This window comes from Plectropomus leopardus, chromosome 21, assembly GCF_008729295.1.
Source record: "Plectropomus leopardus isolate mb chromosome 21, YSFRI_Pleo_2.0, whole genome shotgun sequence".
Classification (NCBI taxonomy): Eukaryota; Metazoa; Chordata; class Actinopteri; order Perciformes; family Serranidae; genus Plectropomus; species Plectropomus leopardus.
In genome coordinates this window covers 15,447,891-15,471,130 of record NC_056483.1, presented here as the reverse complement: position 1 = coordinate 15,471,130, position 23,240 = coordinate 15,447,891, and the positions used below count along the sequence as shown (strand labels likewise).

The following is a 23,240-nucleotide window of genomic DNA, read 5'->3' as shown; positions in this document are numbered from 1 at the left end:
AGCCTCCAGTTTGTCACTTTGCTTTGCTATCTTTAAGCTCTGTCTTTCTTGTCCTCCTTCTCTCCCCTTCTTCCTTTCTTTCCTTAGACCTTCCCTCCTTGCTCTCTGTCTCTCTCCCTGCCTTTGCTCTTACTTTCTGCCTCTGCACCTCCCCTCCTTATTTCATGAAAGCTATCTCTGCCTGTATTAATGACTCTGACCACTGGGAATAACGTCAGCTCTAAATGGATGTGGCACTTTTTCTCTATAATGGCTTATCATCAGACCTGCACGTAGCTCAGGTGGCGACAGTGAGAATGAGTAGATTCACTGTCACGGCTATTTGTTAGGTGCATCTAGTAGCCAGGTTGAGCTATTGCTGTTGATAAGGGGGTGTTATGTAGTTTAACATTGCTCCCTCCAGTATCTTTGAACGAGACAGACACAAATTCTTCTACAGTCATTACTCACTAAGCCGCAGTAAAAACAAAGTTTTATTTCTTCAGCCATTAACAGAACCAGATAACCAAGTGATGCAACGCCGTATGGGAAAAATTGTGAATTTGCATTTTGTGTCATATTTTATTTGCATTTGACTGTGGTCAGTTATGCAGTTTTGTTCAAGTTGTTTTTTCTTATCACACCTGCTAACCAGACAGCGCCAGACACAAAACTTTATTCTACATCCACTCTAAAAGCTTTGAAAAATTAAGAGCTCCATTTTGGATATTCAAAACTTCACTTTAAATGTCCAGTGTGTAGGATTTAGGGGGATATAAATGGAATATATTGTATGCATGTTTTCTTTAAGCGTATGATCACCTGATAATAACAATTATTATGTCTGCATTACTTTAGAATGAGCGAGTCCTTGTCCTCCCAGTCCACCATGTTGCACTGCCAAGTTTCTGCAGTAGCCCAAAGTGGACAAACCAAACACTAGCTATAGAAAGGTCATTTCGGCTTTTGTTTCGGCCACTGCAGTTAGCAGCCCTTCTGCTATGGGACGAACAGTGTCAAAGAAACGTTGATTTTTTTTTTTTTTTTTTTTTAAGGCAAAACTGATTTATTCCGTGTTTTTACCAGTTAAATCAACTAAATCCGTTTGTTTTGGAGACCTCTGTAGATAATTTGGCTCCAGGTAAAAACTTTCTATACACTGAGGAAATTCTAACCAGGAGTTAAGGCTTGCCACATAGCGTTTTAGCTGTACCCCTTTTGGAGAGAACATTCTCAGATATTTATAAAAAAAATATGTTATTGAGAGTTTCTGCACGCTGCATTTTCTTAAATAAAATGTGTCCAGAGGCTACTTTTACATTTTTCTGTCTATGTAAATTCTTGGCATAATCTTCAAAGGTTTTTGCAATGCTGCCTCAATCTCTCGCCTTGTTGTCATACTCCTCTTGTAAATGAGGAAGGGGACAGATTTTAGCTAATGAATGATGATTTTTATGCCCCTGCGGCAACAATTTTTGGGGTTGTTTGTCCCTCTGTCAGCTCATCCCATACTTGTGAATGTGATATCTCAGGAAGGCTTGAGGGACATGTCTTCTTGGACTCAACAATGAACCACGATTTTGGTGGTCAAAGATCATTGTGACCTCATAAAACATGTTTGTTAAAAACTTAAGAATCCATACACTAATTATGACATATTTTCAACAAATGAGATGATAAAGTGATGATGTTTTATATCCAAAAAGGTCAACGATCAACTTCACCGTGACATCATAATGTTCTGCAAAAGTATTTTTAAGGCCATTATGAGCAGAAGGAGAGACATTTGGTCAGATACTGAATTGATGACACTAATCTTGGGTGTCCACCTTGAAAGTGTGATGACTTAATAAATCTTTTGTGCTGGTTAAAGGTTGTTTTTTTTTGACAACATCCATATTTGAAGCACAATGGCTTCATATGAGTCTGGGAAGAATGGTAAAACTGCAACCTGATTGGTTGGCAAAGCAGTGATTGCAGTTTGTTTATATATTATGTTTTTTATTTTTCTGTCAGCTTTGTTGTTGAAAGAATGACAAAAATGTGAACACACATTTCCCTATAACATTAGGCTTCTGCAATTAAACTCACGCAGCTGCCAAAGCAAGGCATCAGCTCACATTAGTGTAGTGCCTGTGTGTGTGTGTGTGTGTGTGTGTGTGTGTGTGTTATATGTCTTGAAACCAAAAGAAGGATTATTTTTGCTTGAAGTTGCAGCTCTTTAGCACAGCTCCCTCGTTCCAGTGTGAGTGCACACACACACACACACACACACACACACACACACACACACACACACACACACACACACACACACACACACAGAGCACACTATCTGGTAAAAAGGGAGAAATAAGAGAAAGGGTTTGCATCAAACCATTAAACCAATCTGCTTTCCCCTTTAAATCTACTGTGTTCCTTCTGTAATGAGATCTGACATCCTAATGAGGGGAACAGAACAGAGAGAGAGTGATGGAGGAGAGAGATAAGAGAGAGAGAGAGAGAGAGAGAGAGAGAGATAGAAAACGAGAGACAAACCCAAGAGAGGAGGGTAAAGGCGGAGAGGACTGGGGAGGGGATGCAGGTTTCTGGCTTCTTCTGACCAGGAGGCAGGAAAAGTTCAGGGCACCTCTTAAATACAGTAAGTGACAGATCCTTGAAATAAAAGAAAAGAAAGGAAAAGGCCGCTTTCATCTGGCACATGTCCTCTGGTGTCCAAATGTGGTTTATAATACTAATTATAGTCATTCAGGCTGTGTGTGTGTGTGTGTGTGTGTGTGTGTGTGTGTGTGTGTGTGTGTGTGCATTTATGCAGATGTATTTGATGGATATTTAAAGATTTAAACGTTATTTGTATCTTTTTAAACACATTCTAGGGTGTATGCTTACATGTAAAAATTTTAGGTACAAGATATTGTGTATAAAAGGTGTTAAAAAAAATAAAAATGCATATATCATATCACTACTGTATGAAAACAATCCATACAAAGTAGAAATTACACAGACCCTTGCAATTGCATTGATGAAAGGAGGCAGAGTGTGAGTAGCATTTCAAATTGACCAGCCTCAGTAGATCTGAATCACCACTTCTTTATCAATTAGTGCCCAACTCAGTGGAGGACGCTGAAGCACTACAGCATTGTTAGACCTTTTGGCTGAAGCATCTCCCCAGTCACTTTAGTGTGTCACTCACCAGGCTCGCTCTGTCGCCACATTAGATTAGTTTTGTTTGGCCACGATCAATTTCAGCTTGGCCCCTGATCCTGCTGATCTTTTAATGAACCTACTGTCTTTTAAACAACAGCAAAGAAAGAGTTGTGTATTTGTTTACTCCAGCCAGCTCTCTATTGAGAGACATTGTGCCTCATTAACAAACATGTGCCTAGAAACGTTCTTACTATCTGCATAAGAGAAGTGCAAAACTAATGCCAGATTCAAAAGACCACACACACCAGTGTCAGACTGTCAGTGTGTATCTGTGAATCTGAAGGCAGTTGTGAACAGCTCTCTCTTCAAACATTTCAGTGTGTGATGCACACTACTACTACTACTGCTACTACCGCTACTACCGCTACTACTACTACTACTACTACTACTACTATAATAATTATATTAATGATAAAATAATAATAATGACTAAAGAATAGTGGGAGTAGCGATCATTAAAAGCAGATTCAGTTCTCATTTACTCCACTGTAATATAAGGCTGGGGCACTTGGTTTTTTAGTGGAATATTTTAGTTATGACAATAATGGATGTAGATGAAAGGCCAAAGGTAAAATAAGTGCATGGATTAGGTAGTAGTTAGTAAATTAATAATTTTAAATATTGCTTCTATCAAAGCCTTCTTAAGAGAATGCAGTTTTAATATGATCTGAATTTAGTTAAAAGATGTGTGTTTAAATTTTCTAAGACAGATGGGTCTTCATCATTAGTGTGTACGCAGGTTCTGAGGCAGTTATTCATTTTTTCACAGTGTTAAAGCAGTAAGGTAAGAAAATATTGATGAATCCCAGATTTCTATTAAAACATTTGTACGCATGATTGAAGCACAGTTTTGTGTGTACACACTGTTTGTTAATGAGGCCCATTGTCTAATCTCAATTTAGTTGAGGGTCAGTTTGATGTTGAGGAAAAGGGGACTAAGGAAGGAGAGATGGGAGAGAGGAAATGGAAATTAATTTTGCATTTTCAGGCAATTTTTTTTCTGCTGTAGAGTGTTTTCCAACAGAAGAACTGAACTGTGACAGGCAATTCAGCTATGATGTACAGTGCTATTCAACTTAGGGGACAAACAGCTCAATTTATAAGTTGAATCCAGGTGACTTTTATTGTGGTTTAAACTTGTACAGTATTTACAGTGCATTTTGCTGAAGCCTCAGAAAGCTTTAATTAACAGCTCAAAGCATCTGACTTACTCTACAGATCAGCACAAATTCTTTCCCCTGCGAAAACATATGGCACTTCCAAAATACAGGTTTAAGTGAAGTTGGTGCTGGTTACCCCACACCACCCTCTGACAAGCATACAAAAGTGTCCTCCAAGTGCACACGCACACAGCAGTGGCCATTAACACTGATCATTCTCGCACATGCACGGAAACGCGCACACATAAACACATTCTACTTGTGTCCCATGCTATCTCAGTTAACATGATTAGCATATTCTCTGTTTTATCAGCAGTAATGAATTCATAACTGCAGAAAGAAACATTCATTTGTTTTTGTCCTCAGAGATCACACGGATAAATTTGAAGTCAGCACAAAAGCAGCATCGACTGTCTTCATCAAATGAAACCAAACATTCACATCTGCTGTTTTATTCATTAATTGATCCACAGTTTATCGTTGTATACATTACATATGACTCGCTTGCGCTTTTTCTCCCTTTTGTTTCTTATCATGCTATATAACCTTGCCTCTCAGTGGTTGATATCCTTTGTGCTAACAACTCTTTTAGCCGCTTTTCTCATAAACTGTTTTGTGTTAACTCTTTATCATAACGTGCTATTACGCTAGAGCGGTATCTATTATTTTAATACCTTGAAAATACCTGAAATTTCACGGGGGTATACGATAAATGGCGGCATTTGTCTGTGCCAGTAAATTACTGCACTGTTCAAACAATCACCAACTTTCTTTTGGTAAAGATAATTGGATCGATATGAAAATACGCAGTTTTCTGTAGTAGTCTTTCTGCTGCCATTGCGGCTCTTTACAATTCTGTAACAATAACCCAAACACTCATAGTAGCCGTGTCTGTCACTTTAGGCGACAATGACCTCTGGTGGTGCATGTTGTGCAATACAAACAATGAGATTAATGGAGAGAGGAACATCTCTATTTTTTAGGGTATTGAACATCATACCACCTGGATCTCTGATGATCTCATGTGAGCTAGCTAAAGCTAAATTACTGTAAGGCACTAATTCATAATGATAGAGTCAACTAGTTAGCTAACATTTACATACATTTGAAACATATTGGCCAATTAGTTGTATTATTAATTATTGTATCTAGGGGGTTCCTACGCTGGCACTCTTTAAGCTCAGCAGTATTTGGCCTGAAAAACAGCAAGGATCCCTGCCATAAAGCAATTTCAAATTTATCAAGTAAAATCCCTCCTGGTGACACTGAAAATTAAGTATACTTTTATAGCACCTATATACAGCTAGGCAATTAGACATAAAAAGGTGCATTTGACAAAAAAGGGACTGAGACATGATATGAAAGAAAGAAAAGTGATATTGAAATATATAGTATATACTATAAATTTTCAGATTTTTGATAAGTTAAATTACTTTTTTTCTGCTTTACTTAGATAGGATTAGATAGGACTACAACTATAACTAAAAAGTCAATCTGCCAGCTGCTGTAAAAATATGTTATTTAACTTCTGCCGTACATGACCCTATCATGTGTATTGGCTGTACACGCCCTACATAAATAGAACAACCTTCAGTTGGAAAGAAAAAAAAATAATACTAATTTTATGACTTTTACTTTTGTCCTGCCACAGCCTGAACATGTAGCAGCAGCCATTGGCCTGAGGCTCCTGCTGTGTCTAAGTGGCATGCTCAGAGAAAGACATGGCACCTTGACTCATAGAGACAAGTGTCCTACAGCTCCCACACTGTAAAACGCTGGATACTTGATACTGAAAGTGCAAAGGAGGGCATTTGTTTGCGTGTGTGTGTCTATGCGTGCATGTGTGTCCTCCAGTGCTTCCAGCTCAGGAACATCAAGAGCTGTGTGTTGGCCAGGAGGCTCTCCCAGGGATAAACAGAGGGAGAAACTAATCCTTACTCTCCTCCACATTCAAGCAGTGTGTTTTTGTGCGTGTGAGTGCACGTTTGCTTCATCCATGGCTGCTGCAGGCAAGGTAATGTGCGCTTGCTGTTGTATGACCTTAAAGCATTAGAAAAAGATGTGTTACACGCAAGCATGTTTAGTCCATGTCAATCACTCGCATATTTAGAAATCCGTGTTTGTGTGCTTGTGCGTGTCTACGCGAGCGTGTGTATGCGAGAGCGATAGAGACTGTACTGAGGGGTTTTGTGTAATCGTGCTGAGCGCTGAAGCGTGTCGAGAGAAAGGACATGTCCTCAGCTCTGATCACATAGTCTACTACAACCACAATAGAGGGGGAGAGATAGAGAGACAGAGGGGTGTTAGGGAAGAAAAGGGGAGAAAAACATGAAATGGATGGATGATGGAGAGAGGATGACAGGCCAAAAAAAAAAAAAAAAAAATGAAAGCAGAGAGCTATAGCAAAAGAGGGATTTAAAGGGAAGGTTTCAGAAGAGATGGGTGAGAAAAAAAAGATGGATGGAGGTATAGACAGAGAGGGACATATCTAGGAGGGGAAGAAAGAGGAGAAAAGGGCAAGGGAGTGATGAAGAAAAAGAGAGTGACAGAGACAGAGTGGGATTGGAAGAAATGGAGGCAGAGATGAAAGAATGAGAAGAGAGGATGGACATGGAAAGCTCGGAGGATTGGTTTGATCCCCCTCTAGTTTTTTTTCCTCCCTATATCTCTCCCTCCCTGCCTGTTTTCCTCCATCACTTATACATTCAGCGAGGGCTCCCTCGTCTCAGCAGCCCAAAGAAAAAGTCAGTCCCGCTCTTAGCTAGCCGGGCCCCTCAGCCGGCTGGCTAATTGCAGAGGTATTACTGTGTCAAATGACTAATAGAGTTTCCCTTCCCGTCGCTAATCTGCCAGCAGGAGCACAGCCACGATTTGTTTACTCTACGCCAAAGCAGGGGAATACAAAGACACACCCGCCTTTTTTATTTCCTTCCCAACCAAATTTCACGCCGCCAGAGCGTTAGGTGTGAGGTGCGCCGGTGGAGCGCTCATGTGTGTGTCTGTTTGTATGCACACGGCACATTTCATGATTTAATATTTCATGAAACAGTACAGTGAGCTTCCCTTGTTCAAGTTCTTTTAATTAATGAAAAACACATCCTCTCATGTATACACATACATATGTTTGCCTGACAATGGAGAGAAGACCTTTTATTCCTGTGTTTCTTACAAAATCCCAAACCTAAGGCATAAAGATTGTCTCTGCTCAATTTTTTTTTTTTTTTATAAATGTTTATGCCCCTGAAATGTTTGACCTTGACTTTATTGACTTGTATATGTGCAAAGTTTGAGAAAGGTCAAGCTGTACCACCCACCACATGTCTTCTCTCCTTTTCTTTCTCTCTCTAGTGTTAACCCTTTAAACTTGAATCAACACCAGTTTTCTTGTGCTGAATTCAGATGCCTTTCATTAACATTGAAATTGGTTTGATTTCTTTAAAAAACAAACATAATAAGCAATTTGGCAAGAAATGTCCAAAAAAAACTGCAAAAAAATGACAAGGAAATGATCTGAAAATTAACTGGGGGAGATTCTTAGATATTATCAAAATATGAGGGTCAAATGTTCTGAAAACTATATGTATAATTCTCTTAATTATATATTTAAAATTGTGTTAAAGAAAAAAGAGGCTTATTTTATTTTTCAGTACTTCCTTGTGGTCATTTCTTTCTATGTATGTTTGTTTTTTGTTGTTTTTTATTTGGTTTTTGTACTTCTTTCCAGGTTTGGAGTTCTTTTCCAACTTTTTGCTAATTTTTAGCGAATTTTGGGGTTATTTCTTGTTAAATTGCTTCTTTCCATGTTTTTTTAAGAAATGAAAAGAAATAAAGAGAATGTTTTCAGGTTTCAAAGGGTTAACCAATTGCTCTATGGCTGTGTAGTGCATTGATGTGTTGTAAGAACCATGCCATTTTGGCTATATGTTAGCTGAGATGCTAGGCAATGTTTTCTTTCTTTTCATTTCTTTTTTTCCAAGGATGGTGAAGGTTTGAGCTGCCCTGACTCTGCCTCTTACTGGCTTACCCTGGCATACTTATACTAGCCAGTCTCCCTCCTATGCCTAAGCTTGTCCATGAGGCAATGAGAAGCTGAGATGCTAGTTAATCTAAAGTCTATAGTGCTAATGCCAGCTGAAGTGCTAATGCCAGCAGAAATGCTAACCGAGTTAAGTTGAGGAAGGGCTGTGAGGAACGAGGATGCAATAGAGCGTGCCAGGGATGAAGTTCTTCTGTAGGTTTATCCAGAAGCTAATGTCGCCCTGGTTCCCTTGTCAAAAAGCCTATGGGAATTTTTCTTTGGATTTTAGATCATTGCAGAAAATAAGCTCTGTGGTAAACAAATGTTTATGATACTTCAACGTTTTGTTCAGGAAGATAATTTTCACTAATGAGCACCACTTTTAGGATTTTAAATGCAATCAGCAGAAGTAAAAAGCTATTAATTATACCATCATACCGCCATACCCCAGTGAAATACCAGGCAGGTATGAAGGTAAGAAATAATATATTCCGCCCAAGTCTAATTTTTACATATTTTAAAAAGTGTCTGGAGGGCAACTTTTAAGTTTCAATGGCATGTTGAAATTTGGGTGTAATTATAGGATAGCCTTAAACTTTGATCCCAGGTGAAACAATGTCTGGAAGACCTGTCAAAAATGGTCTTATTCAAAAAATCTGAAACCCCAGCTGGTTCTCACAACTATAGGAATAAAAGAATACACACACACACACATATGCACACAAACAGGTAATGCATACCATGACACGCATGCATGTATAAACAGGCAGCCACACGCTGAATTTGCCAGGCAATATTGGCTCCAAAGGTCAAGTCATCAGTCAGAACACACCATTACCAGAGCAAATGATAAATTCAGCAGCACTCCATTTACTTAAGGTAGGAGGAGAAGAAAGGGAGCCCGAGACAGAAAGATTGAGTGAAGAAGAAGAAAATGGAATGCATAAAGAGGCTTGGGGAAGCTGAATACAAAGAAAGGGAATGTGAAAACAAAAGAACTGGCTAAAACAGTAATTTGGCAGGACATTTTGGGGGGATTTCTATCTCTATGGTCTTCCCACTCCCTTCTCTTTTTTTTCAGCTTGTACCCGAGGACATCCCTATTCAGTGGTCACAGCACAGGCTATGAAAATTATTTGACAGGCCATTTTTTTGTGTTTTCCTTCTCTCTACTTTCCACTGTTCTCCCATCCCCCTGGCTCTGAGGTTCGTCCTATTTGGGTGTCAAGTGTCTCGGTGAGTGCACACTGACACTGGTGGTGTTAGCCTAAAGGTCCAGCTACTAATGAGACGTTCAGAAGGACAGACACCATTCAAAGAGTACAGAAAAAGGCTGGGATTTGCTTCTGATGGGAGTAACTCTGCTTCATTACCCTCCCATATCCTCTGTTCTACGCGGCTGTAGTGTCGCTAACTCTTCCCTCTGGTTTGGCTCTTTTCTAAACTGCAGCTCCATCCCTCATCTCTCAGCTGTTTCTCTTTTTTTTCCCAGGCTCTCTTTCTGTTTCTCTTTCCCTGCCTAATTCTTTGGATCTTTGTCAAATTTGGGGCATCAGTAGAAGAGCTCACACAGCCTTTGGCCTCATGGGCATTGCATGGCAGAGTCTAAAAGTTGAATTTTTCACTGTCTGCCTGGCAAAGGATTTCTGTTAACCTGATTTTCGAGTTAGGAAATAAAAATATGCTAATGTGGTTACATCATCCGAAAGGTTCCTTGCGCCTCTGGTGCGCCGACTAATGGAGTTTACCAGACTTGGTGAGGGGAATTTAAATAAGAGCTTTGGAAAATGGTTGTTAAAGATTGGTTCAATCTGCACTTATGTGCCAAATAGGTGGGTCAGAGAGGACGTGAGTGTGCGTGTGAGAGCGAGACAGAGTGGGGAAAAAAGGCGAGTTATAAGAGGGTTGTGAAGGTCAAGTAAATATCACCACTCAAGACATCGCTAAAGAGCAACTTTGTTGGTCACATAACAATGAGACACTCAACCTCAGCCACAAATGCACACATTCACACAGCCTCTTGTGAATTGGCATTTTATGATGTGTTGTGTGCAGGGCTTTTATAAAGTGCGCTGTGTGTGTGTGTGTGTGTGTGTGTGTGTGTGTGTGTGTACATATGTTGAGTGTATATGTTGTGTTTTGTGTGCATTTTCCCACTCAGACACGGTTTTAAAGGCTAATTCTCTCCGTAAGAGGAAGCTCATTTTGCTTTGTTAAAGCTCTAGTCAAACACATGCCCACATATTGATTTCAAGGCTCTGTGATTTATCACACACTCCCCGAAGAACACATTTATAGTGTTTTTGCATGTGTGTGTGCCTCCATGTACACATACCTTCTAATGACAGTTGAGATGGATCCCCCCCCACGCCGTCTGTCTCAGTGTTTTTACAGCCAGAGAAGCGAGGCCCCCAGACTCACATTAACACCTTGATATATCGCCGATCTGCTGCTCCAGCACGACGGGGAGGCAAGGTGACAGCTACTGTGCCCCTGCAGGCTGCTTACACCCCTGAGCAAATCCCCATTCAATTTCCATCTCACTCTAAAGAGAGATTGCTTGGTGTTTTACTGTTTTTTGTTTTTTTTATTTTATGATTTTTTTTTAAGTCCTTATTGCTCACCAGGCAGATGTCTCATTGTGCGGAAAAAGTTTCAGAAATCGTCCTCTAGCTACCGCAAATAGGCTTACGAGCAAAGTTTCTATTTTTCATTGCGTGGCATTGGCAGGCTAACGAGTCAAGCTCACATTGTTTACAAATCCTGAGTGAATACTGAGGTTTTTACAACACTACTGTACTTCACACAGAAATAGAACTATTGCTAAGTTGGTCTCAAGTAATTCTGTTAGCTTAAATCAATAAAAAAATGATCTATATTATCATGATTTGTCTGCATTTTTATGTAAATTAAATTTAAACTTAAACAACTTCAACCATAATATACACTTAAAAATCTGACAAGTTCATGTTACATTAAAACAAAATCTAGTAAACTGATGCCTTGATAAAATGTAAGTAAACATAACTATTAGTCTTAAATTATGTTTACATTACATCGAATTGCTAATATTTACCAATTTTTAAAAAAGTTTTTGCAATTTGACAAGTTTAATTAAATCAATCTTTCCAAGTTTTAGCAACTTCAGTAAACCAAGTTTACTGAGCTCGATCTGTATTCTTCTGGGTGCAACTCGTCATATTTGTATTTTCTTAAATATGTTAACAAAACAGAACTTTTACATCTCCTAACCTTATCATTGGTGAAACCCTCTTTGTCATGATCAAGTTAAGTCAGAGTAACTTGGTTTAATAAGGTTCCTTACACTTAAAAAGAACATGGTAAATTCAATTGTAATTTGTTTTTGAAATAAATTCACAAATTCTAGTAAATTTATCTTAATTTTAAGTAAACTTAACAATTGGACATGACGTAAACATAAATTAACATTAATAGTTATATTTACTTTCCTTTTTAAAGGCAATGAGTTTCCACGCTTATTTTAAGTAAGATCAACTTGTCAGATTTTAAAATGTACAGAAAAAACAGTAGTTTCAGCAGTACATTGCCAATATAACATACATATCAATATTTTATCAAAAGATAATAAGAGACGCTTCTGTGTGAGTGGTTATTGTCAACACATTGATTTCAGCAGTCATTAAAATGATCTCAAACTTTTGTCACAAAACTTTTGTCTCTTTCTCTCTTCAATCCCTCCCTCTGTTGAACATTGGTCCTTGTTGTTAAACCTGGGCATGTGGCCAATATTTATCCATCCATATGGAGACACACTTGTCTTTTCCCAACAACCTGTTCATCTCTGTGCCTGGCTCTTTGCCTCTCCTCTCCTCTCCTCTCCTCTCCTCTCCTCTCCTCACTTTTCATTGTCTTCCTCTCCTTCTGTCCCCTCCTCCACCCTTCAGACCTTACCCAACGTGTCCATGACCAAGTCCTAAGTTATGTCCTCTGTCCCTACTTTCCCACCATAGCTCCCTCCTCCCCTGGTGTCGACTCCGCCCCTTTGCAGCGCACAGGAAGTCATGGCACGGGGACAGGAAACTATAGCCGTGGCGGAAACAACAACTATGCCACAGTGGGACCAGGCTACACCTCAAGCGGAGGTGGCGGAGACGTGTATGGCTCAGACCCCTATGTGGCGGACCCCTACCGCACCCTGCAGTACTGCCCCTCGGTGGTGGAATCACCCTACAGCAAGTCTGGACCAGCCCTGCCGCCCGAAGGCAGCCTGCAGCGCTCACCTTCCATCGACTCGATTCAGAAAGACCCCAGGTAGGATGAAAGTGGTGTGTGGGGAGTGTGTGTACCTGAGCTGGTGTGTATGCGTGCTTTGTGGGGTCAGTGTGCAAAAGATTATGGAGCAGAGGACGCTTGAAGGGAAAGTTTGGATTTTTTTTAAGTGCAGTTTTATGAGGTACTTATCCATAGTCAGTGTTTTACGTACAGTAGATGGCAGTTGGTGCACCCCTAGTATGGAGAAGCAGGCAGGAGTACTCATCAATGTACTGCTGTGGACAAGAGCAGCAAAAAATTAAAAAACACCTAAAAAACAAAGCAAAACAAACACACAAAAATAGCTTAATGCATTGCTAGCACAACTGCGCTTATGCAGAAGTTCTAAGGGTGAGAAAATGTAGTGCCCAAGGCTTTCTGATGGCAACATAAAGAAGTGAAAATATTCTAAATATAGTACACTTGAAATGATATTGCTAATATTTATTTATCTTTTTTATTTTTTTATGCAGGACTTTTTTAGTTGGCTGAAATAGCTTACTCCTGTCTCTGTGTCCAAACATGAGGGCATGCCGACCAGCATCTACTGCCAGCAATGCACTGCCTTTTGATAAGTACCTCATACAGCCCCTCTTCAAAAAATCCAAACTATCCCTTTAAAGGCACTTTGAGAGGATGTATGTATCATGGAGGATTTCATAGGTTTGATGAGAGCGTAAAATCGTATAAACTGGCATTCTATCTGCGATGACATTGCAGTGACTTACATTCATTCATTGGAGATTCTCCTAACCTCAACCCTTACCTTTACGTACCTTGTTTTTACCCTTAAATAACACGTTTTTCTTTTTGTGATAGGCATCTGTGCTTATTAACATTTACCCCAAAATGCGTTGAATACATAGCACATACACAAACGTGTGCGTGCGCACACACACATACACACATACTTACATGCAGTACATACACAGATCAATATTTCAGTTACAGACACAGTAAATCTGATATTGATATTGATATCTGTATATCAATATATATTCTGCATAAAAATAACTTTGGTGATAGCTGATACAGCTACAGATACCTGTCACCTTCCACCACTCTCCACCAGTTTGATTCAAAGCTTTCTCAAATCAGGCTGAAAAAGCACTGTGTTCTAAACATGCAAGGGGCTGCTGTAATGGGGGCATGTTGCTTCAGGTACCGCGCTGAGGATGAAATAAAATCCAGGGAAGCTGGTTTGACTAATAGATTCATAAGTTTGAAGGCTTATCAGATAACAAAACACCACAAAGCGATCCATAATATCACTGAGGAAGGATTTTACAACTCTAAAGTTCCCTTCAGCGACAATCATTTCATCCGCCGTCTAGACAGTTGCAAGGTAAACAACAGAATTACCACACTTACTTAGAAAGTAATGTGCCAGGAATGTGTATGTGACTGACCCACTCACTGCACAAAAGTTAAGCCTAGTGAAATATTTTATTTTTATTTTTATGTATTTTTTGCCATACGACAATTGTCTGCATCAGACCTTAATGCAGACTGGAAAAAAATGCCATATTTTCTCCGTACACTCTGTGCATATAATGATGTTAACACAGGCGTCCTCCCATCCAGACTGGTGTCTATGCATATTGGTTGTGTTAAGAAGACACAACTAATAAAATACTTTGTTACTCCAGTCACACACCGGTTTCTTCAGAAGCTCCATTTCGCCTCCCTTAGTGTCACGCTGTGTGTAAAAGAGTCCTACTGGGCTGTGATCACTTCCATCCTCTTGTCTCTGCAATTAAGCAAAGCTCACTCTGCTTACTTTATTTATATATATTTCACAGGACTCTTGATGTATAATTCCTTTAATTGCAAAGCAAGAGGGATTGAGACATGCATGGATCAGGTCTCAGCAGCAGCTGTCAATCACAGGAGAGAGAGACAGGGAGAGGGAGCAAAGAGAGAAAGAATGGGTGAGAAAGACGGGGAAAGATATGAAAAACAGGAGAAGAGAGAGAGGATGGGAGAGAATTAAATTTTAAAACTTATTTAAAACATAATTTAATACAATGGCAAAGAAAGAGAGAGTGGACGAAGACTCGTTAGATGAACGCACAATCATCCTCAAGCTTCTTGTGAAGTAGTATGAAGTATCTGATAATGACACTGTGATGGTTTATTATTAATGTAATCTGATTGACTGGCTCAAGGTGGTTTTATGTTCCACACAAATCATCTCTAAAGTTTTCACTCAGTGAAATAAAAAAAGTATATCAGTTTGATTTAATAAGCAAATAAAACAGAATTCTCTGTTCAGTTATTGACTTTGTAAAAAAAAGTGACTCTGATTCTTGAAAGACTACTCCGCCTTCGTCTTTATATAAAGAAAAACTTTTTTTTCATATATTCATATGTTATTTCATCGTTTGTGAAGCCTTTGCTCTTTGCATTCAGTTGCAGTTTGTTGCTGCTCTGTGTTCTTCATATACACAAACAATTCCTCCTGAATTGAGCAAGAGGCAAAGCAGTAATATATGGTCTATTGCCTGTCAGGTGAAGCTATACCAGTCAGTTTTGTGACAAAGACACACAAGTCTCGCAACAACAGCATAAACAGTTGCAACACTAGCTAGAAATAAGTTTTTCAAAGAGATGTTGTTGGGAGAAGAAGCAAGAAGTGAGCATAGGTCACCAAGGCGAGGAACAATGCCATGGATTTCAACATCGCACACAGTGCACAAATTGACGTTAGGCTATGAATATGAAATAGACTGTGGCAGTAATATAGTGAAAAAAAGAAGGAAAATACAGTGTCGCACACATCACAGAAGCTAAAATTTGAATGCTCATTAAGGGATATTCCAGCATATGTATTAATCTATTTATATGGCTGTGCAGATCAAATGTTGTTTTCAGACTTTAAGTATTACTGCCATTCATTACTGGGCAATATGGGAGACAGCTTTTAAACCACCACTGTCTAATCTGCTTGAACAAAGACAGTGATTACATTTAGAAGTTAATTGCTCTATTTTGGTCTGAATAAAAGAATGGAAAGTTCTGCTTTTTCATTACAAATAACTTCTGCGGAGTTTTAGCAACCTATTTTTATTAGTTTGTGGTTCATCAAAACATGTATAATGAGAGTCTCAGTGACTCAGTGTCTTACTGATGTAATATACCTGTAGGATTTTCAGTTTTTTTATAGCTGCATCTGAAATATCTTTTCGAGAACCTTTTGAAGAACTGATAGAAGTTCTAAAAACACAAATCAGGGTTGTGAGTAAACAATGTTGAGAACAACTAAAGCCTCAGTAGACTCAGTTTCTGTTAAGATTTTAAATTGAAGCTCTGCAGGTGATGTAGAAGCTGGTTCTGGAAGTATATAGTTTTCAAACACACTCAGACATGCACAAAATTAACTGTACTTGCTGGAAATTGCTTGTTATTGGTCCACTGGAGTCATTAACAGACTTACTCATATGCACAAGTACACATAAGAGATCACTTAGTCAACTTCAAGCTTCATATACTCCATACACACAGAAACAGATCGACATCTTGTTTTATCCCCTTTTACACATTATTTTAGATATAAAGATTAAAACCCATTCTGTCTACTCAACTACCATTAACAATTGGAGCCATTTTGTACACGGTTCCAATATTTTGAGAGCTCCTTTGTGTGTTAAATGGCCCCTCCCCTGCAGAGTTCAATAAAGCCTTATTTAATTAAAAGTTGCAAAGTTATTCATGACTATTTTAAAATGCAGCCTTTACTAGCTGGAGCCTGGTGCTATGAAAATGCTTTGGACTCAGCATGTTGTTTACTTTTATTAATTTAGGTTGGCCATGAACTCAAAGTCATTTAGAGCCACAGGTAGCGAAGTACATAAAACCTGAAAAGAGAATGATCTAATGGCTGGAATTTCATAACAATGCTACAGTTTTTGCATCTCTATCGCTATAAAAAATGACCACATTGTTCTGAGTGAAAGTACAAAAATACAGATTACATATTTATCTAAAAGTGCCTAATTGCTTAAGTATCAGTCAATCTCAGAACTGCTGTTTTGTTATTGCAAGCAGATTTGTTCAGGACATGGATGAGATACATTTTACATCAACCTGCTTTTATTCCCAGATACCAAAATGCTGTCGCTCTGTCACGCTCCTCAGTGTTTTGTATCTATGAAGCACAATGTAACTTTTGGGTAATGTTGTGGAGTGCTTATAGTTAGGTTCAGGTAACAAACTGGATTAGGTGTAGACAGAAGATAATGTTTTGAATAAAAGTATTACATAAGGTAATGTGACATGAGTGATGTCAGTGCGTGTATGGAAATTATGTGATAACACGTTAAAAAAAAAACATTTGTATTTTTTTGGAGCATGAACTGCAGTCTCCTGTATGAAAGTCTGGTTTTGCCTGACCTGTCCACCTCCCCTCCCCTTTCACCCTAAATGGAGTTTCTCAATTTTATACCATGCCAGTTGCTCTCAGCGGCAAGTACATCACAAATTTGAGTTTAAGCACTCTAGCTTTTGGGTTTGGGAAAGAGGTGCTCATTGTTTCTAATGTTTTTTTTTTGACTGTCTTTCACCATAGTTATAACATATATGAATTTTGAAAATGGGAGTAGTTCGTCTTTAAACTTTGTCTTCGTTTTTTTTTTTAATATTTAATTTCTGAATTGGTCTTTTCTTATCATTGTAGGTTTATGTATAATCAGCTACTCTAGGCTTAATATCATTGAATTGGAGCTATTGTGTTAAATTTCTCTTTGCCATGAGGTTAAATGGCCTCCTACTCAAACTTCGCTCTCTCTTGCTGTAATTGGATGTAGCTGAGCTTACATGAAGTGCTAAATGAGTTAGCCGCATTTAGAGACAAGGAACACTCTGAGTGAGGGCAGAGGTTATGTCTGCGTAAGTGTGCGGTGTGCATTTATGAGAAGACTGTATTTCTTTTCATAATTCATCAGTACAGTCTTTGCCTTACTTGTGCACATTACTGTATTTTGTGCACGTGTGTATGTGTGAGCAGGGGTGTGTGCACGTAACACAGTTAGGGACCATTACTGTTGCAGAAGAGTAAATGCAATAGAGCAGAGGTGAGGAGAGCAACACAAAAGAGAAAACTCAATAACCACTAATGGATGGGAGTGTTGTGAGGAGGAAGAGAGGAAGATAAGAGAGATAAAGGGAGGGAGGAGGGATGGAAGGATGGAGCAGTGAAGATAAAGCGGAAGGAAGAGAGGTAAATGGTTGCCGAGGTAGGGGAGAAGGGAAGAAAGGACGCACTTGGAGAGAGGAGGGTGGGGAATAAAGGGAGGAGGGCGATTTGGCAGAAAGAAATGGAGGGACATAGATCAAGATCAAAATGGAGAGATGTGAATTAATGGAAGAAAGAGTGAGCAGAAGTGAGTAGAAAGGCAAAGCATAATGTAGATAAGTGTTACCCGTCATTGTTTTGTTTGTGTGCGTTCTTTTAAGCTCTCTCCGTGAAAAGAGATTCTCACCCCCACTGAGTTCCCTTTTTAAATTGAATCTTTAAAAAAAAACAATGTTGGGAGCAAGATGAAGAAGAAAATGTGGAGACACAGACCTAAAGAACCAATAAAAGTAGGGAGGGTGAGGAGAGGGAAGGCAAAAACCAATAATGAAGGGAAAAGAAAAAGGAACAAATAAAGGGGATTGGGAGATTCTTAAGTGAGGGAAGAAAACACAGAGAGACATTTGTTTAGGGAATAAGGGAGAGATACCTTGAGGGATCGAAGAAAAAGGAATAAAGGAGGGAACGATGCAAGGCATACTAGGGATGGGAGGGAAAGAGACATGAACATTAGCTCAGGGAGGATGGGAGTTAGGGACCAAGGAGGTGGGCACCATCGGCTATAGTTACAAAGCCTAGACAGGAAGCAAGGAAGAAAGCAAGAAACACCATGAAGGGAGTTTTACAGTAAGTGAGACAGGAAAGAGGAAAATGTTGTGAACGTTGAGATCAAAAACGAAATTGCAGTATTGTTTCAACTGTGGGGGTGTGCTTGACTTATCTCATCAAACACTCAATCAGACGGAAACATAGACACAGCACTTCAAGATAAGATAAATCAAACTCCCCTCATTTAAATCAGACTCTCCTAATTTACATCATCTTCACAAATCCAAAATATATTCCCCCAGAAGTAGTGGTTGTAGTTTCAGAGATGTTTGATGTTAAAATGATTCTTGTTATGATTGAATGGAGATTGTTTCCAGTTAACACCTTGTGTTTAGGTGGTACTTTTACCAAATACCCCGAAAAAGCCGAGCACTGGGGAGCGAGCGCTCTTCATCTATGGTGATTGTTGCACCTCTATGAGTAGCCCAGAATGAACAAACTAAACAGTGACTCAAGAAAGAGCCATTTGTGTTTTCGCAACATAGTAAGCAGCCCTTCCGTGATGAGAGCATCAGAAAAATAACAGTTTTTAGTTTTGTTTTTTTGTTAAAACTGATTTATTCAGTGTTTTACCAGTATAAATCACCTGGAGATGAAGAGACCTCTGCAGATGACTCTCAGCTCCAGGTAAAAACCTCCTACATATCTGGATCTTAAATTGGCAGAGAGAGAGAGAAAAAAGGTAAGGACACATTAGCAAGTGCTAGACTAGCAGCCTCCTGCATGCCAAACAGCATTGGAGAAACACTGATTTGTAAAGCAAACTGTGTTGTCAATTCTGCAAATAGAGCAAACCTCCTGAAGCTCTGGATCAGAAATAAAATGGGCATTCTTAAAGTTCTCACATTAAAAGTTTTGCACATATTTGCAGGTGCTGGGCAAGTGGGCTTTCTGCGACATGCTAAAGAACGCCAAGGAAACACAGATTTGTTATGTAATGGGTTTTTACGGGTTTTATTCACCTGGTCCATTTGTTTTAAAGAAGAAGAGGTCTCTCCAGGTATTTTGGCGCCCATTAACCCCCCCCCCCCACACACACACACACACACCATCATGTGCTAGATGTAATAGAGCTGCTGACATGAAATTGCTATTTACAGTACCTTGATATGATGTGATCTGGCGTGACATGTCATTGTCACTGCTGGCTATTTACCGACAGTGTGTGTTGGCTGACCGAACACATCGCTCCATTTATGGACAATCTGCAACGGTCAGTGGTGGCTCTGTGCATGTATGTGTGTGACTGTGATTGGGATGTGTGTGTGCGTTGCTGTGTTCAAGGCTGTGTCAAAGGCAGGGCAGTGGAGACTGTGTCTGTATGAGTGTGTATTTGCATGCACATTTGTGTGTGTGTGTTCATATGTGTTAGTAATGACATAGAACTGATGTATAGCATTCCCATGTGTCACACAGTCTAAAGGATAATGATATGTCATCTTGCGTGTGTGTGTGTGTGTGTGTGTGTGTTTAAGGGAGAGAGAGAGAGAGAGAGAGATGGGTCATACAGTGATTACTCTCCTCACCTTGGTACTAGTGTTTATGTTTATGTGTGAGAGGGAAACATAGTGTCTTGTATTCCCTTCTTGCAACCCTTGTGTGTTTGTGCAGTGCACTGCTCTGTGTGTTGGACACACATGGTTTATGTATGACTCTACAGATGGGATGCCTACTTTAGATGGAAATTAAGGCATTGGCAGCCTGTGTGTGCGTGTGTGTGTGGTAGGTCTTGACTAGGATTATATTCAGACAGGAGATCCCACACTCACTTATGTCAATGTAAGACCCACTCACATCAACAGTACCCAGTTTACCATTCGATGCACCTGGGGAGTGCTATTGTGTAAACTGGATACAGATTATGTTTCTTTGGCATTTACTTGGAGTAGTTCTCTGCGCCGCTGTGTACACAGCTGTGGCAGTTGGACACATCTAGCATCCTGTATTTAATAGTGTTCTCAATTTTTAGTAGTGTTTGATGGGCCCCACTTTACTGTTTGTTTGCTCTGTAACAAACACTGCAACTATCTTGCATAAATATTATGCTTCATCTCTAGACACTAGATTACTCCTTCCACATTTTTTTCACCACCAACACATATGACGCAACTAAACGTGCAAGCTATTGACAGCACCTGTGTGACCCCACATATACTGTGGTTCGAATTAAGACAGATAAAGTTTGATTTCAGTTTTTAGCTCAGTGGTTCCACATTAGAAAATGTTAGTCTCTCCAAGCACCAGACTCTGAGAAACAATAATTTAAAGAAAACTCTGCTCATACCAGATTCAGCTATGCATAGTTGGCACAGGTGGAAGGTTTATTCCAAAGATGAAGATTATTTCTGGAGGTAACTTGCCTCATCACTCCTTACTGTTTTGCTGTTTGCTGCTAGCAGGTTCTACGGAGACCCCACTGGCACTCCTTAGCCATTAACACTTGTGTTCGGTTCACTGTCATCCACTTCAGTTTTGACGGGGCTGCTCAAAATATGCTCCTACTGATCCACACTTCTCTTTCTAATACTTCTTGTTTTGGGACACAGTGTTTTTGAACCATTCATTTTAATTTTACTTAACATGTTGCCGTCACAGTTCAGCTTGTAACTTATCACAGATGTGATTAACATGACTACGTTGCAGGCTGATATCTAAGCAGAACATATCTTAAATTGCATTTCTGTTATCTTAAAGTTTAAGTATTTGCATTTGTAGCATTTTGACTGTATTATTTTTATCAGTTAATTAATTATTATTATGATAATGATATTATTATTATTATTATATATATATATATATATATATATATAAGATGAGATTCCTCTGTGTACCACGAGTGGTACTGTACATGTTTTCTAGTTTATATCACGTTCCAGCTGATGTATGACGAAGGCTTTTCGGCACCTCTCGTAATCTCGACAGCATCGTTTTGGGGACTAGTATGTGTTTGTGTGTGTGTGTGTGTGTCTGTGTGTCTGTGTGTCTGTGTGTCTGTGTATGTATCCATGTCCTTTTGGAAGTGAAAATAGAGAAAATGAGAGAGAGAGAGAGAAAGAGAGATGGTTGGAATACTTCAGCACCAAGGACAGTGACAGAAAGATACATTGAGTCTGAAAGTTTCAGTACCATGGACAGAGACAGAGTGTGAGCTCATTGCTACCATTGTTATACAACTGCTGTACCACTTGTTCTAACTCTGAGTACTAGTGCATCCCAAGAACTATGCAATATTTCTTTGCAGCCACATTAGGACCTTTCTTTAGATGCTGAGCATTTTCTCATTAGCACATTTAAAAAAAATACTTACATGGCAACTCAGCAGCCTCCTCATGATGGGAAATGTAAGACTACCACCATGTCTTGGTTGGTAAAGACTGAATATTAGTGTTAATGTCATTATGGTGCATGTGTTGGGGTGTTAAATTAATTAAATAATAGTAAAGTTAATGAGGGATACATTTGGGAAATATATTCTAAAGGTGTATGTATGTTCTTTGCTTTAAGGGGATGACTGAGGTTCTTAGAGGGAGAACTTAGATTTTAAAGCTGACCATGAGCAACTGTTTGACTGAAAGACAGAGACAGGGAAGGGCACAAATGGGGAGAGTCAGTCCTTTTTGTCCTTTGTTATTAATCTGTGTTCTACATCAGCCACAGAAAAAGAGAAGGATAGAGAAAAAAATGAAATGGCAATGAGAAAGATAAAGAAAGATGAAAGAATGGGTTAGTAACTGAGTCAGTGAGGGGTTGAGAGTAGGGGAGGGAGGACAGCCAGGGTGTGAGAGTCACGGGGTGAGCGAGGGATTTAAAGAAAGAGAGAGGAAGGAAGAGGGAGAGACAGATAGAGGAGAGAGGACACACTCTATTGGCTCTCAGCACGGCCCAGGGGTAATTTCCTCTCCACATGAGAAATGCATGCTGGGATATGGAATCACCTCCAAGGGAGGGTAATGATGCATTGCCAGAACCTTGGCCCTGAGGCACAGCTGTGTGTATGTGTGTGTGTGTGTGTTTGTGTGTGTGCGTGCATCTGTGCCCTGGCCATCATCCCTGCCTGTTCTGGGTAAATTGCCCATTGTAGTTATTTTCCTTTTCTGAGGTGGCCTATCTGTTTGTGCATTTGTGTGTGTATGCGTGTGTGTGTGTGTGTGTGTGTGTGTGTGTGTGTGTGTGTGTGTGTGTGTGTGTGTGTGTGAGTGACCTTGGGATGATAACAACACTGTGTGGCTTCTTCTCTGCTACGGTGAGCTTCACCCTAAATCTGAGGCCTGGGAGATCGAAGGATAGACCAAAGAGAGACAGGCAGATAAATATGAATTAGCTTGTAAACACAAACAACAGAGACACACTTAAAACATGCATTAACATTTAAACATGTTTGGCACATCGATCAGAGTTATACATACACAAAAGTAAAAGGTAGTGAGAAATCAGAATAGAAAGTGTGGATTTAATTGCTGTTTTCACTGATTCAGTGGTTGAAGGACGTTTTTTCCTCATTTTCTGTGTGTGTGTGTGTGTGTGTGTGTGTGTGTGTGTGTGTGTGTGTGTGTGTGTGTGCTTGCAGTCAGTAATGAATCTGTCATGTTCCTTTGATCCAATCATTGCATTATTGTTTTTTATGGTAATTACTGCCACTAACATTTCTTCGATTAACATCCATCAAACCTTTTTACACACA

General features: G+C 39.5%; 1 protein-coding gene across 1 annotated transcript in view; it reads left to right on the top strand.

The window, feature by feature from the left end:
* Positions 1 to 23,240, top strand: part of ctnnd2a (catenin (cadherin-associated protein), delta 2a) — a 302,877-nt gene that overhangs the window by 162,838 nt on the left and 116,799 nt on the right. The window contains 1 exon segment of the mRNA XM_042510566.1: positions 12,357 to 12,657. Coding sequence (XP_042366500.1) covers positions 12,357 to 12,657 — 301 coding nt within the window.